The sequence below is a fragment of the Blastomyces dermatitidis genome, assembly GCF_000003525.1.
Source record: "Blastomyces dermatitidis ER-3 genomic scaffold supercont1.4, whole genome shotgun sequence".
Classification (NCBI taxonomy): domain Eukaryota; kingdom Fungi; phylum Ascomycota; class Eurotiomycetes; order Onygenales; family Ajellomycetaceae; genus Blastomyces; species Blastomyces dermatitidis.
The window spans coordinates 3,786,307-3,801,472 of record NW_025544777.1 but is presented as its reverse complement, the minus strand read 5'-3'; the positions used below and the strand labels follow the sequence as shown (position 1 = coordinate 3,801,472).

Genomic DNA, 15,166 nt, shown 5'->3' with positions numbered 1-15,166 from the left:
AGAAATTTTAAAAACTTTATTAATAATAAAATATTTATAAATGTTATTATTTATGTTTAGTAGTTAGAAATAAATGTTACTAATTTTATTAAAGATATTTAATTTATATAATTTTATCTTAATAACAGTGATTATAAGTTAATAGTAAGTATCTGTCAGAAAAAAAAGGTTATACACTACTGAACGCCATCAACATTATATTACTACAATATTTCTCATCATCATCATCAGCTTATTACAACGCTCATCTAATACTCGCTTATGCTAGCTCTCTTGACTCGCACATATATTTTACTATAAATAGCTCTATCTTTTGTATGAAATAGATATATTAGATAGTGTACAGATAATATAACAAGCAGATCTTGATACAAATAAGATTCATATATCTTCAACATATTCATCCGTGACACTCATTCCCAGAGTTATGAGCCTGGTAAGCAGCATCTGAAGAGAAGCGCGATACACCGATCTCAATCCTCATTTGAATTTGACAACAATCATTCAAACTGAGATGATTATACACTGATCTCAATCCTTATTTGAACTGATAACTATTATTTGAACTGAGACAATTGATCACTGATCTCAATTCTCATTCGAACTGATAACTATCATTTGAACTGAGAAGATAGATTCTCACTGTATATGTTCCGAAATACTTAACTGATATACATCCTGAATTCTGATCATATCTATTCTCAAATACTTGAACCGATTCCTCAATCCATTCAATATAACCGATATGACAGACAAGACAATGTTTAGTGTAACTATACACCTTAGCATTTCTGAAGATTGAAAACTTTGGTACAAGCATATACTAGAATATGCAAAGGACAAGAAGGTATCAGACTTCATCAATCTTGATAAACCTGATATCTTCTCTGAACTAGAAGAACCTCTGGAACCTGAGTGTCTAGAAGAAGCCACCGCGGAGGTCAAGATAGTATATGACATTCAGGTCACTGCATGGAAAATCAAATATATGAAATATGAGAATTTGAATGAAGGTATGACAAAGATACAAGATGTCATATGAAAAACAGTGAATGTCACAGAGCTATAACATGTACACAGTAAGAATGATGATGTAAAGAACATTATCTGATCATTAAGAGATTGTCTCTCTCTCACAATTACAGACTATCAAGATGATGTGAGAATCTGATATCATGAACTCTGCAAAGCACTGAAAAACAGAGATATAGAGAAGTGATTAAATGAGTGATCACTCATTGAAGATGATATCAAAGAGATGAATATAGCTGAACAGTTCAACTTGAAGAAAGACTTCTTAAATGTGAATCTAGCTATTAATGCAGATTATGCACAAGTATGAACTAAGAATGTCTGACATGATAAAGATATCATATCTTTGATAGAGTTAGTTAAGGACTTCAAGCAACAGTATAGAAAAATAGATATTCTCAAAGAAGATAAATCTATGAACTTTGCTACTCTTAATGAAAGATCTCAGTAATCATCATCAGTGACATTCAGAAACTGCATCTGTGAAGCCTGTCATTGATACACTCAGTGCTACTATCTCAATTCATCAAGAAAGCCACCTGAATGAAAGGAAAATGAGGAGAAGAGAACTCAGATTGATCAAGCTCTTAAAAATCAAGAATTGAAGAGACATGTTGATCATGTGATATCTAGAGATTCATCCATGAATACAGATATGATAGATGTCAATGAAGCAGTTCTAGAAGAAATGGTTTTGAAGCAATCAGATCATCAATCTATCAATCATCAATCTATTGATTATCAATCTATCAATCATCAATCTATCAATAATCAACCTATCAATCATCAATCTATCGATCAGCAAATCTGAAAAATATCGATGAACTCTTCACATTCTCACTCCTACCTCTGAAACTCCTGAATCTTTGATACTGGCGCGGAGCAGCATATATGCAATAATTGAACACATTTCCTATTCTTTACACCTGTGAACAAGAATGCGGAAGTCTATACGGGCGATTCCAGCACTAAAGTAGAAGATTATAGAACTGTTAGAACTATCATGATAAATGAAGCAGGAAAGCAGTTCAATGTCAATCTCATCAACACAGCTTACATCCCGAATTTCCATACAAATATCATCGCATGAAAACTGTGTTTTCATATAGAAGGCATCTATTATGATGGAAAGAACTTCAGATTGTGAAAATGTGCAGATAATACAATTTTTGCATGCATTGAAGTATTTAAGAGATTGCTAGTTACAGAATATAGTGAAATAGCTGTTTTCTTAACTATCTCAGAAAAATTCACTACTGAAGCTGATGCAGCTATCACATCACACACATCTAACATCACTATATCTGAAAAAACAATATCTTCAAATTCTTCAACTTCTATAAATCATCCTTCTAATCTGTCAATATGCATAAAACCTTCTTAAAAACCTAAGATCTCTATAGCTACTCAGTTAACATGATATAAGAGATTAGAACATTCATTGAAAATCATCATTCAAAAGCTTGTAATTGATGCAACTGATATTCAAATCATCAATCTAGAAGATACTGTGAATGAGCTTATCACTGAGCTTTGTGAACCCTGCCATCTATCTAATATAAAAAATCAAATATCTAGACATCTTCATATTAGATCTCAAATATTTTTCAAACACCTACACACGGATATCACACATGGCTCTACACAGTGCTATAATGATGAGTGTTATCTCATACATTTCATGTATGATTATCTACATTTCCATATAGCTATAACAGCTATCTGAAAATCAGAAATCTGAAAAGCTCTTAGACAAGCTATTAATTGAATTAAACATCAATTCAACTGTACTATAAAGATCATTTGTATTGACAATGATACTGTAATCAAGAAAGCAGATAATTTCACAAATTGAGTGAATGATGAAGACCTAGAGATGAAGTATTCTTCAGAGTATATTTATAAGTAAAATGATGCAGCAGAGTGAGCAGAAGCAATATTAATAATAAAGATAAGAACTCTATGAATAGAATCTCTTCTATCACAATCACTTTTCCCTGAGATTGCACTTACTGTTATCTACCTAGTGAATCAAACCTCTACTAGAATCCTAGATTGAAAGTCATCTCTATGAGTATTGAAAGAATTTCTATAAATCAAATCTTACTTCTATACTCATCTTTGAATCTACAGATGTCACATCTATGCAAAGATACTGAATGAAATTCTTAATAGGAACCGCTTGCAGAAGCTAGATTCTTAAGCATATATTGAATATCTAGTTGAATATGATTCTACAAACATTTATTGAATTTGAATTCCACACTTAGAATGAGTGATAAGAGTAAGAGATGTGATGTTTGATGAGAATAGGAAATTCAACTCAGAAGACCTCTACATTGAAAGACAACTAAGAGATTGAGTATCTAAGAAGATAAAGCTTCTACATATGAAAGTTCAAGAATCATTAATGACTACTATCAATCAATTGAAAGAGATTATAGATGCAGATATTGATGTTTTTCATTCTGAAGAAAATACTTAAAGTTCTGAAAAAATAGAGAAGGAAAATAATGAGTATAAATATCATGATGTTTTAATCCTTTCTAATGTTTTGATTCTTTCTACATCAGATTTAACATCAGAGTCAACAGGTTCTGATGTTGATATTAATACTCATTCAGCTGTGATAGATAATTGAACATGAAACATTGCATCTAGAGCTCATGATATCAGTGCTGATTTTGATGAAGCTAATATTATTGAAGATCACAGAACATGAAAATACAGAGCTGCTCATCTTGTAACAGTTGAAAATGTCAAAGACAATTCTTATTGAATGATCAATGATGCATTCTCTCATTCAAATTCACACACAGACTTTAACAAGTCTCAAAATTTATTTTCTAATACTGTTTTCACAGTTATTAACAATACAGCTACATCAACAGCATTCATACTGACTTTGAGAATTCATAGATCTCAACTGTCAGATTCACTGAATCACTGAGCAGATGTTGAAAAACACTCACATTATGAAGAATTTGAGAACACTGTTAAGTGAGAATGAAATAGTATATCTCTGCAGAATACATATGAAATTACTAGCAGATCACAGAGAGATGTCTCAATTATTCCTCTATAATGAGTATTTATCTACAAATTCAATGATAAAGGTTTTCTTTTGAAATACAAAGCTTGTATCTGCATATGTGAAGATCTTCAATCAATCACAGATCTCACTATAAAAGCTTACACATTAGCTGTCAGAGATCTCTGAATCTTATTAACTTTAACAGCAGTATTTGATCTAGATGTGGAACAGCTAGATGAAATCAATGTCTTCATTAATAGTGATATTGATGAGTTAGTATATGTGAAACTATCTGATAAATGATGAAAGTTGAAGAAGATGCAAAATTTGAAGTGTACAAATCATGTGCTAAAACTTCTATGAGCACTATATAAATTACACAGATCATCTCTTCTCTGGTTAAATGAACTATCTTCAACATTGAGAACACTAGACTTCATCTCTATGTCAGAGAATTGATGTCTCTTCTCTAATGATTGATTAATTATCTTCTTCTATGTGAATGATATCATCATTCTATCACAATGAGAAGATTCAAAAGAAAGAGATCAACTAATCAAAGATCTTAAAAATGCCTATAAGATTTGATAGATAAGAGATTTGAAATGGTTTCTCAACATGCAAATAATACATGATCGCTCTAACTTGAAGCTCTGGCTATGTCAGAATGCCTATATTGATAAGATAGTTAATACATATCATCTCACACACACTCGCAAGGCATATATCTCACTAACTGATGCTCTGTTAGAGCCTTTTAATGAGCCAGTCATATCTGCAAAAATCCATTATTATTAACAATGTATTGGCTTCTGCATCTATTAAGTGATGATGACTCACCTGGATATTGCATATGCAGTGAATAAACTAGCTATGTTTATGACAAATTCATTAGAACATCACTTATCAGAGATGAATAGAATGATATCTTATCTATGTGATATGAAGAATCTTGCTATTCAATATGATGATAACATTGACAGACCTCTATAACTTGATCTCAAACCTGACATCATTGAAGTTGTCAGTGATGCCTCTTTCACAGATAATCTGAATCACTGCTTTACATAAGAATATATCTTCAAACTATTCAGTGAGACTGTTGATTGAAAATCAAATAGAGAGACAATTATAACTACATCTATCACAGAAGCTGAGCTTGTTGCAATCTCATGAGCTGGCAAGAAGTCTATCTGATGAGATAGGTTCTTTCAACATATTCAATTTGAACCTGGCCACAAGATTCATATTCAATGTGATAACTGTCAAACTGTTGACATTCTTACAAAGAAAGACCTCTCTATAATCACAAAGCTTCATCACATTGATATATATGGAAGCTGACTCTGAGAACATGTTCAATCCAGCGATATTACAGTTGATTGAGTGCCTATGACTCAGATGCCAGCGGATGGCCTCACTAAGACTCTGCCACATCAGAAACATACGGAATTTGTCAAGATACTAGGCCTAGTTGATATATCAGATATCATCAAGGTGTAAGCAGAATAAATGATCTATCTTGATATAATCTCTATAGATTCATCTACACTCTTTTTATTGCAGCTTCATTTACACTTTCATTTACACTTTCATTTACATGTTACATTCACTGAAGGAGATATGTTAGAAAAAAGAGGTTATATACTACTGAATGCTATCAACATCATATTACTACAATATTTCTCATCATCATCATCAGCTTACTACAACACTTGTCTAATACTCACTTATGCTAGCTCTCTTGACTCACACATATATTTTACTATAAATAGCTCTATCTTTTGTATGAAATAGATATATTAGATAGTGTACAGATAATATAACAAGCAGATCTTGATATAAATAAGATTCATATGTCTTTAACATATTCAATCGTGACACTCATTCTCACAGTATCTAAGACTGAGAGTATATCTTTTATACAGATAGCTTTCAGAGTTTTCAGACATTAAATAAGTTATATATTAATATTAATTATTTAATAATTCTAAGTAATTAATTTATTAACTTAATGTATAAGAGCGTGAATTTGAGTAATTTAACTAAGTATTATTTTTTTACTGTGAAACACTGTATATAAACATGTAAGAGAAGAAAAAAAAATACTGTAAATTTATAATTAATAGTAAGATTTCAAGATTCAGTAATATTACAGAATGAAGACTAGCTCTATCAGAGTGATTATTATTATTATTATTATTATTCTTTCATTATACTCATATGCAAGCAGAGCTTATGATGAGTCCTTGCATGATGTTAAATACAGGCTAAGTGTTGATTATACAGGAGGAAATACAGGTGTTAAGATCACATCAAGATAACAAGAACATAGAAAATACAAAGAAGTGATAATTAGATACATATAATAATAACTTCTCAGCCCGGGAATATAGAGCAATTTATTAAAGTGATTTGTACACCTCTGTATTTATTAGAAACCTGAGGTGCTTGAGTTCTGGATTTGATGTATTCTCTGCAGGTTTCGAACTCACATGCCTTGATTTCCCACGCCAAGACGCTATCAGATGGCCGTATTAATCATTCAGTCACTGAGACTCTATCAGAGTGAATAACAGTAGTATATTAAATTATATTAAAACTGAATCTTGAAGAAGAAGAAGAAACTATTGAAGTTAGAGATAAGCGGGTGAATATGAAGTGATAAGTCTTGTATGAGTTATCTGATCATGCTCTATACTCTAAGATCTGTTAATTTTTACAGCTGTTGCGATTAGCAATCTCACTAGATCACGTGACTCACCACTATATTCTGTTCTTGTAGATAGATCTATCTATACAATATTCAACTATTCTATAGATTATAGTCTGAATAACACATTTTTCTTTTTAGAATATTACATTAATATTTTTGACATGAATAGTTCATCTTTTTTAAAAAGACTCTCACTCTTTATTAGAGATATTTCATTTTCTCTGAATCTGTCAGTCAGCAGATTTATATACTTTATATTTTTAAAAAAGCACATTCTTCATTGTGAAGAATATCACTTTTTTTTTTATATATCTAGAAGAAGTAGAGCTATCTTAATATAAGTAATACATCTGTTACTTCAGAGTTCAGCTCAAGATTCAGAGTCACACACTTCACTAGATAACTTATTGATAGAATGACTACTTATTATGAGAAGGCTTCTGACTTGCAAGATGAGACTGAGATCAGTTTTCACCAGAGTATGAAATTTGATAATGAGATAATAGAGAAACTTCAGAATAAAGAAAAGCAGAGTCAATATTCATCTGCAGAATCTGTTCATTTCAACTCATTAAATTCTTTACTATCTCTTACTCTCAGAATACTGACTTTTAATGATGATCTGAATCAATCTATCTATTGTATTACAGGCAATCTTATGAATATTATACAGATAATACTACAGAATTAAATAACTGTAGCTGAAATCACTTAACATCTTACTAAATCTGTCTCTGCACAAAGAGACACTATAAGAGATGAGTTGCAGAAATACTAGAAGAAAGTTAAATATACACTAGATATTAAATCAGTGATTACATTTAATAACTCTAATTATGAAGTCTAACATGTTGATATATTAACTGATATGAAAGTTATTGATGAAACTGACATTCTATTAAGAACTTAATAAGAATTCTCTTTTACATATTATATTAACTCTGAGAAGTGAAGAATCTGTTCTAAGTCTCTATATAGATGTATGCTATTGAGTCTTATTGAAAATATTTAAATCACTATTGAAATCTTGAAAGCTGACAATGCTGCAACTCTGTGAGATAAGATCAATATTGAATATATAATATCACTGACTGAAGAATGAGTTAATATCTTTAAGAAATTGATAAAATTATAAGTCAAGAATAATGATTATCTTACTTTTTAGAGATGTTTTCACTATCTTGTTACTCATTACAAGGAGCTCTGTCAGAGCACTGAGAATGTATATTATAATCTTTTTCTCAACAATCTGCAAGATTATCAAAGACTGTTTATCAAGATATATTTAAATGAGTTTTTCTTCACTGATCAGAGACTCATTGTTAACATTAATATCAATGATTTAATGAAGTAACTGATCAATCATACATTCAAGAAGATTATTACTGAGTGAAAAAAGCAGTCTCAGACTGATTCTGTGACTGTAAAAAAGAATAAGAATAAAGATAAGAATAAAAGCATATCTGTATGAAAGTGCATTTACTGCAGAAGCCATGAACATACTATTAACAGATATTTCATCTTACACTCTGATAAAAAGAAAAAGAAGATGGACAAGAAGAATGATGATAAGAAGAAAGAGAAGAAGAATGACTTAATAAGTTCTTAATCAGCAGTAAATACAGTAATTACAAAGATTGAGTTCTATTTCTCTTTCATAGTCATCAGAAAATCATTCTCTAGATCTTGATATTTGAACATATGTGTAAGTCTGAATATGATAGATGAGCTTCATTCTTTCTTAAATATCAAACCTTTTAGTGATAACATCTCTGTCAATTCTATGACTGAGGGAACTGAGTTTGTCATGAAGATTGAGACTGTCATCTTAAAGATTAAGAGTGATGATGTTAACTTACAGAATATTCACTATATCTCTAATATTACAGTTAATCTACTCTCATTTATAAAGCTGGAAGATCAGAGATTCTGATTTATATTATCTTTCACTATTCTCTCATTTTTCATTTGCAGAGTCTTAAACAGTGTTATTTTTCATACAGTTCAGACTGCTCAGAACAACATATATAAGATTGATAAGTAGAAGTTCAATGAGAATCTCAATTATCTGAATAAGGCACTGAAGTATATTGCAATGATGCTTTATAAGTATAATTTTAACTAAAAAGTTGATCTTTCTATGACTGCTGTTACTACTGTTAATAATGTTGATTCTGCAGATACAAGAACACAGACATCAAAGATATCAAAGACTCTTTTAAATTGATACTATAATCTCAGTCATATTCACACTAATGCTATAATTACTATAGTCAAGAATTCTTATACTGAAGTCACTGTTAAAGATTTTAAGACTAAGTTCTTTTATAAAGAATGTATCAAGACCGGCATGACATGAGATTATTCAAGAACATCAATGCCTAGATCTATTCAACTCATTGAGAAGGTTTATATTAATCTTGTAGATAATGAATGTATATTGAAAGATATCTCTGATCATCTCTTAGAGTTCTGTCAGGAAATTAAATACTGAATGCTTATTATCTGTGATACAACTCACTATTATTGAGTATATTTTTTAAAGTTCAAGAATGAGACTGTTCAATACTTTGAGTTGTGACTCAGATTCATGAGTAATCTCAGGTATACAGTCTCTGCTTTTCTATAGACTGATATTAATGATGTTTTCTAATTCACATGTATACACACAGTTATAAATTCATATAATATTAAATGAGAATTAACAGTATTACATTTTTCATATCAGAATGATGTTTCTGAAAGTGAGATCTGCACTATTATAAGACAGATTAGAGCTGCTCTTTTGAAAGATAATCTCTCTAAGAAGTTCTGAACAGATGTTCTAGAGACAGTGATTATAATAATTAATAATACTCTTATATCTATAGTTCTTTATAACTTGAAATTTTGATCCTCTACTGCAGAGACTTCTGTGATTTCAAGTTCATATAAAATTTCTTAGTGTGCACTTACAAATACTCTGTCAAATATGAGACATTTTCACTGATTGAGTGCAGAGATTTTTATTCACTTGTATAAATCTCAGAAGTCTGTGAATAAGCTTTCTTCACATGTCAATTTCTATCATATTATTGAATTCAGTGATACTTCAATATATCATCTATAACATTCTGAATCTGACAAAATTATTGTCAGTAGTAATGTAAGGTTTCTGATTACTGAAAAACTGATTATTACATCTGTGAAACTCATTAATTATATTGTTAAATCAGAACCTGACATTTATCTGATTAATAATAAAGATGCTTCTGATATTGATGATCTGAATTCTACATAATTACAGCCTGTGAAATTGCTGACTATATATACTCTGAGTTTTATTATGAGTAATCTTTCAAAGTTCTACAAGAATGTCACATCACAGTTAGAGAGAGTAGAAGATTATTAAAAGAAGTTTATGCAATACAAGATTACTGATCTGAAGAGACATAATATATAAAGTTTAATCTCTAGATCTGATATTCTGAGAGATGAATCAATTGCTTCAGATTATTAAGTGTTTCTTGAGAAAGATAGGCCTGTGAATCTGAATACTGATTCTGATAATATTCTTAGAAAATCACATTAAGTAATCTGTGATAACTAGCTTAAGAACAATTCTAGAGAAGAGATCTACACTTCTGTTATCACTGATACTATCAATTACATTCTTTTTGCAATAGCAGCACTACATGATTGAACACTCTGTTAAGTGAATATAGTGATAGCATATCTGTATGAATGCCTCACTAAGAAGATCTATATAAGACAATTCATCAGTTTTGAGACAGATTTGCTGAAAACACTTGTTTGTGCAGTTGAGAGTAGTTTATACAGTCTGAACCCTGCAGTGAAGATCTGATATAATTACTTAACAGCTCTATTAAGTAATCTTGAATTTATAGTTAGTGTCTATAATTCAGCACTCTGATATCATATATTCAGATATCATCTCTATATAACAATCTATATTAATAATCTTAACATTATATCTGAAGTTTCTGAGAATGCTGATTGACTAGTGAGTATACTCAGTGAGAAATTGAAAGTCAAGAATCTATATCAGTTAATCAAGTATTTGAGTATGAAAGTCAATTATTCAGATAAAGAAATTAATTTGATATATTATTAATATATCAAATATCTTGTTAAAGATTTCTATCTTACTGATACAGCTGTTATCAGAACATTAATGAAGAATGAATTTTATATTGATAATTTCTCTATATCTGAGAAAGAAACTGATTTCATAATTTAGCAATACTAATATAATATAAGTTACTTACAATATCTTACAGCCCCAGTGGCTGAATGGTTAATGCGGCCACCCAGTAGCGCCTTGGCGTGGGAAACCAAGGCATGTGGGTTCGAAACCCGCAGGGGATACATTAAATCCGGAACTCAAGCACCTCAGGTTTCTAATAAATACAGAGGTGTACAAATCGCTCCAATAAAATCGCTCTATGTTCCTGGGCTGGGAAGTTATTATCGCATGTATTCAATTGTCACTCCTTTGTATTTCCTATGTTCTTGTTATCTTGGCGTGGTCTCAACACCTGTATTTCCTCCTGTATAACCAACACTTGGCCTGTATTTAACATCACGCAAGGACTCATCATAAGCTCCGCTTGCATATGAGTATAATGGAAGAATAATAATAATAATAATAATACAATATCTTACAGTTAAAACACATTCTGATATCACTCATACTGTCTCACTACTTACTTAATAGAACATTGATTCAATATCTTAATATTAAAAGACTCTATTAGATGTTATACATTATTTAAAAGAGACTATGAATCTGAGTATTTTCTATAGATGCAGTCTGTATGAGAGATCTGTTTCTATTATTTCTACTGATTTCTCTGTTCTCTCTGATTTTCTCAATGATTTCTATCTACTCTTCAGCTACTTGAAATCTGATTGAATCAGTCTCTTGAATAATGATAGAAAATTAACATTCAGCTATATTTTTAAGCTTACAGATAGTCTGATTTTATAGTATTCAGTGAAGTAATTTTATGTATTTCTCAGTTTTAATAAGACTGAATATATAACTCTTAGTAAGACAGTTCATAAAGTAATATAAATCTGAAATCTTATAATTAAGCTTGACTTCATCATTACATCTCTGATACAGATTCTCACTGATAATAAGAGTATTATAGATCTTATAAAGATAACAGTCATTACAGTCTGAAGTAAGTATATTAGTATACATTTTCATTTTTCACATTGACAGTTAAATCAGAGAGTCATTGATTTAGAATACATTTTCACTACTCAGATACTGATAGATAAACTCATTAAATCTCTAGATACTGTGATATTTATATAATTCATAATTTTACTAGATCTTATAAATATAAAAGTTGAAAATGTCTAATTTTACATTTATATTTAGTTTTAACAGACTATCTTAATAATTTAAGTGTTTTTGTATGTAATTCTTGTTATCTTGAGAGAGAGTGTTGACTGTTACAGCTGTTGCGGTTAGTGATCTCACTAGATCATGTGACTTATCACTATATTATGTTCTTGTAGATAGATCTATCAATACAACCTTTAACTATATTGACTCTTACGGCTGTTGCGGTTAGCAATCTCACTAGATCACGTGACCCACCACTATATTATGTTTCTGTAGATAGATCTATTAATACAACCTTCAACTATTCTACATATTATAGCTCAGATGACATGTTTTTCTTTTTAGAACATTTGCATCAACATTTTTAACACAGATAGTTCATCTTTTTTGAAAAGACTCTTACTCTTTATTAGAGATATTTCATTTTCTCTGAATCTGTTAGTCAGCAGATTCATATACTTTATTTTTTTTTTTAAGAAAGTGTGTTCTTCATTGTGAAGAATATCACTTTTTTTTTACATATCTAGAAGAAGCAGAGTCATCTCAATATAAGTGATACATCTGTTACTTCAGAGTTCAGCTCAAGGCCCAGAATCACACACTTCACTAGACAACTCATTGATAGAATAATCACTCATTATGAGAAGGCTTCTGACTTGCAAGATGAGACTGAGATCAGTTTTCACCAGAGTATGAAATTTGATGATGAGACAACAGAGGAACTTCAGAACAAAGAAAAGCAGAGTCAATGTCAACATTCATCTGCAGAATCTGTTCATTTCAACTCTTTGAATTCTCCATCATCTCTCACCCCTGAAATGCTGACTTTTAATGATGATCTGAATCAACCTATCTATTGCACCGCAGACAATCTTATGAATCTTATGCAGATGATGCTATAGAATTAGATAACTACAGCTGAAATCACTCAACATCTCACTACATCTGTACAAAGAGACACTACAAGAGATGAGTTGTAGAAATACTAGAAGAAAGTCAAATATGTACTAGACACTAAATCAGTGATCACATTTGATGACTCTAATTATGAAGCCTGATGTATTGATATGTTAACTGATACAGAAGTTATTAATGAAACTGACATTCTATTGAGAACTTAACAAGAATTCTCTTTTACACATTATATTGACTCTGAGAAGTGAAGAATCTGTTCCAAGTCTCTATATAGATGTATGCTATCAAGTCTTGTTGAAAATGTTTGAATCACTATTGAAACCTTGAAAGCTGACAATACTGCAGCTCTGTGAGACAAGATCAACATTGAATATGTGATATCACTGACAGAAGAACAAGTTAATATCTTCAAGAAATTGATAAAATTATAAGTTAAGAAGAATGATTATCTTACTTTTCAGAGATATTTCTGCTATCTTATTACTCATTACAAGGAGCTCTGTCAGAGTACTGAGAATATATATCATGATCTTTTTCTCAACAATCTACAAGATTATCAAAGACTGTTTGTCAAGACACATTTGAATGAGTTTTTCTTCACTGATCAGGAACTCATTATCAACATTGATATTAATGATTTGATGAAGCAACTGACTAATCATACATTCAAGAAGATTATCACTGAGTGAAAAAAGCAGCCTCAGATTGATTCTGTGACTGCAAAAAAGAACAAGAATAAAGATAAGAACAAAGATAAGAATAAAAGCACATCTGTATGAAAGTGCATTCACAGCAGAAGATATGAATATACTGTTAACAGATGTTTCATCTTACACTCTGATAAAAAGAAAAAGAAGAATGATAAGAAGAATGACAAGAAGAAAGAGAAGAAGAATAACTTGATGAGTTCTTAATCAGCAGTAAATGCAGTAATTACAAAGATTGAGTTTCATTTCTCTTTCACAGTCACTGAAAAATCATTCTCTAGATCTTGATATTTGAACACATGTACAAGTCTGAATATGACAGACAAGCTTCATTCTTTTTCAAATATCAAATCTTTTAATGATAATATCTCTGTCAATTCTGTAACTGAGAGAACTGAGTTTGTCAAGAAGATTGAAACTGTTATCTTAGAGATTGAGAGTGATGATGTTAACTTACAGAATGTTCACTATATTTCTAATATTACAGTTAATCTGCTCTCATTTGCAAAGCTTGAAGATCAGAGATTCTGATTTACATTGTCTTTCACTATTCTCTCATTTTTCATTTGCAGAGCCTTAAACAGTATTATTTTTCATACAGTCTGAACTGCTCAGAACAACATATATAAGATTAATGAATGAGAGTTCAATGAGAATCTCAATTATCTGAACAAGGCAGTCAAGTATATTACAATGCTATATAAGTACAATTTTGACTGAAAAGTTGATCTTTCTGTGACTGCTGTCACTACTGTTAATAATGTCAATTCTGCGGATATGAGAACACAGATATTAAAGATATCAAAGACTCTTTTGAATTGATATTACAATCTCAGTCACATTCACACTGATGCTATAATTGCTATGGCTAAGAATTCTCATACTGAAGTCACAATTAAGAGTTCTAAGACTAAGTTCTTTTGTGAGAAATGTGTCAAGACAGGTATAATGTGAGATTATTCAAAAACACTGATGTCTAGATCTATTCAACTCATTGAGAAGGTTCATATTGATCTTACAGATGACAGATGTATATTAAAAGACCTCTCTGACCATCTCTTAGAGTTCTGCCAGAGAATCAAATACTGAATACTCATCATCTGTGATGTGACCTGCTACTATTGAGTATATTTTTTAAAGTTTAAGAATGAGACTGTTCAATACTTTGAGTTGTGACTCAGATTTATGAATAATCTCAGATATACAGTCTCTGCTTTTCTACTGACTGATATTGATAATGTTTTCTGATTCACACATATGCACACAGTTATAGATTCATATAGTATCAAATGAGAATTAACAGCATCACATTCATCACATCAGAATGGTGTTTTCAAACATGAAATTCACACTATTATGAAATGAGTTAGAGCTGCTCTTTTGAAAGATAATCTCTCTAAGAA

The 15,166-nt window shown here is 30.5% G+C and overlaps 1 protein-coding gene across 1 annotated transcript; it reads left to right on the top strand.

The window, feature by feature from the left end:
• Window positions 1–838: 838 nt before the first annotated feature.
• Window positions 839–1,171, top strand: BDCG_04289 (uncharacterized protein; the record flags this gene model as incomplete). The annotated part of the gene is made up of 2 exons (XM_045419946.1): window positions 839–1,013; window positions 1,146–1,171. Coding segments are annotated over 2 exons (201 nt in total), but the record flags the coding sequence as incomplete, so codon positions are not given.
• Window positions 1,172–15,166: the final 13,995 nt, after the last annotated feature.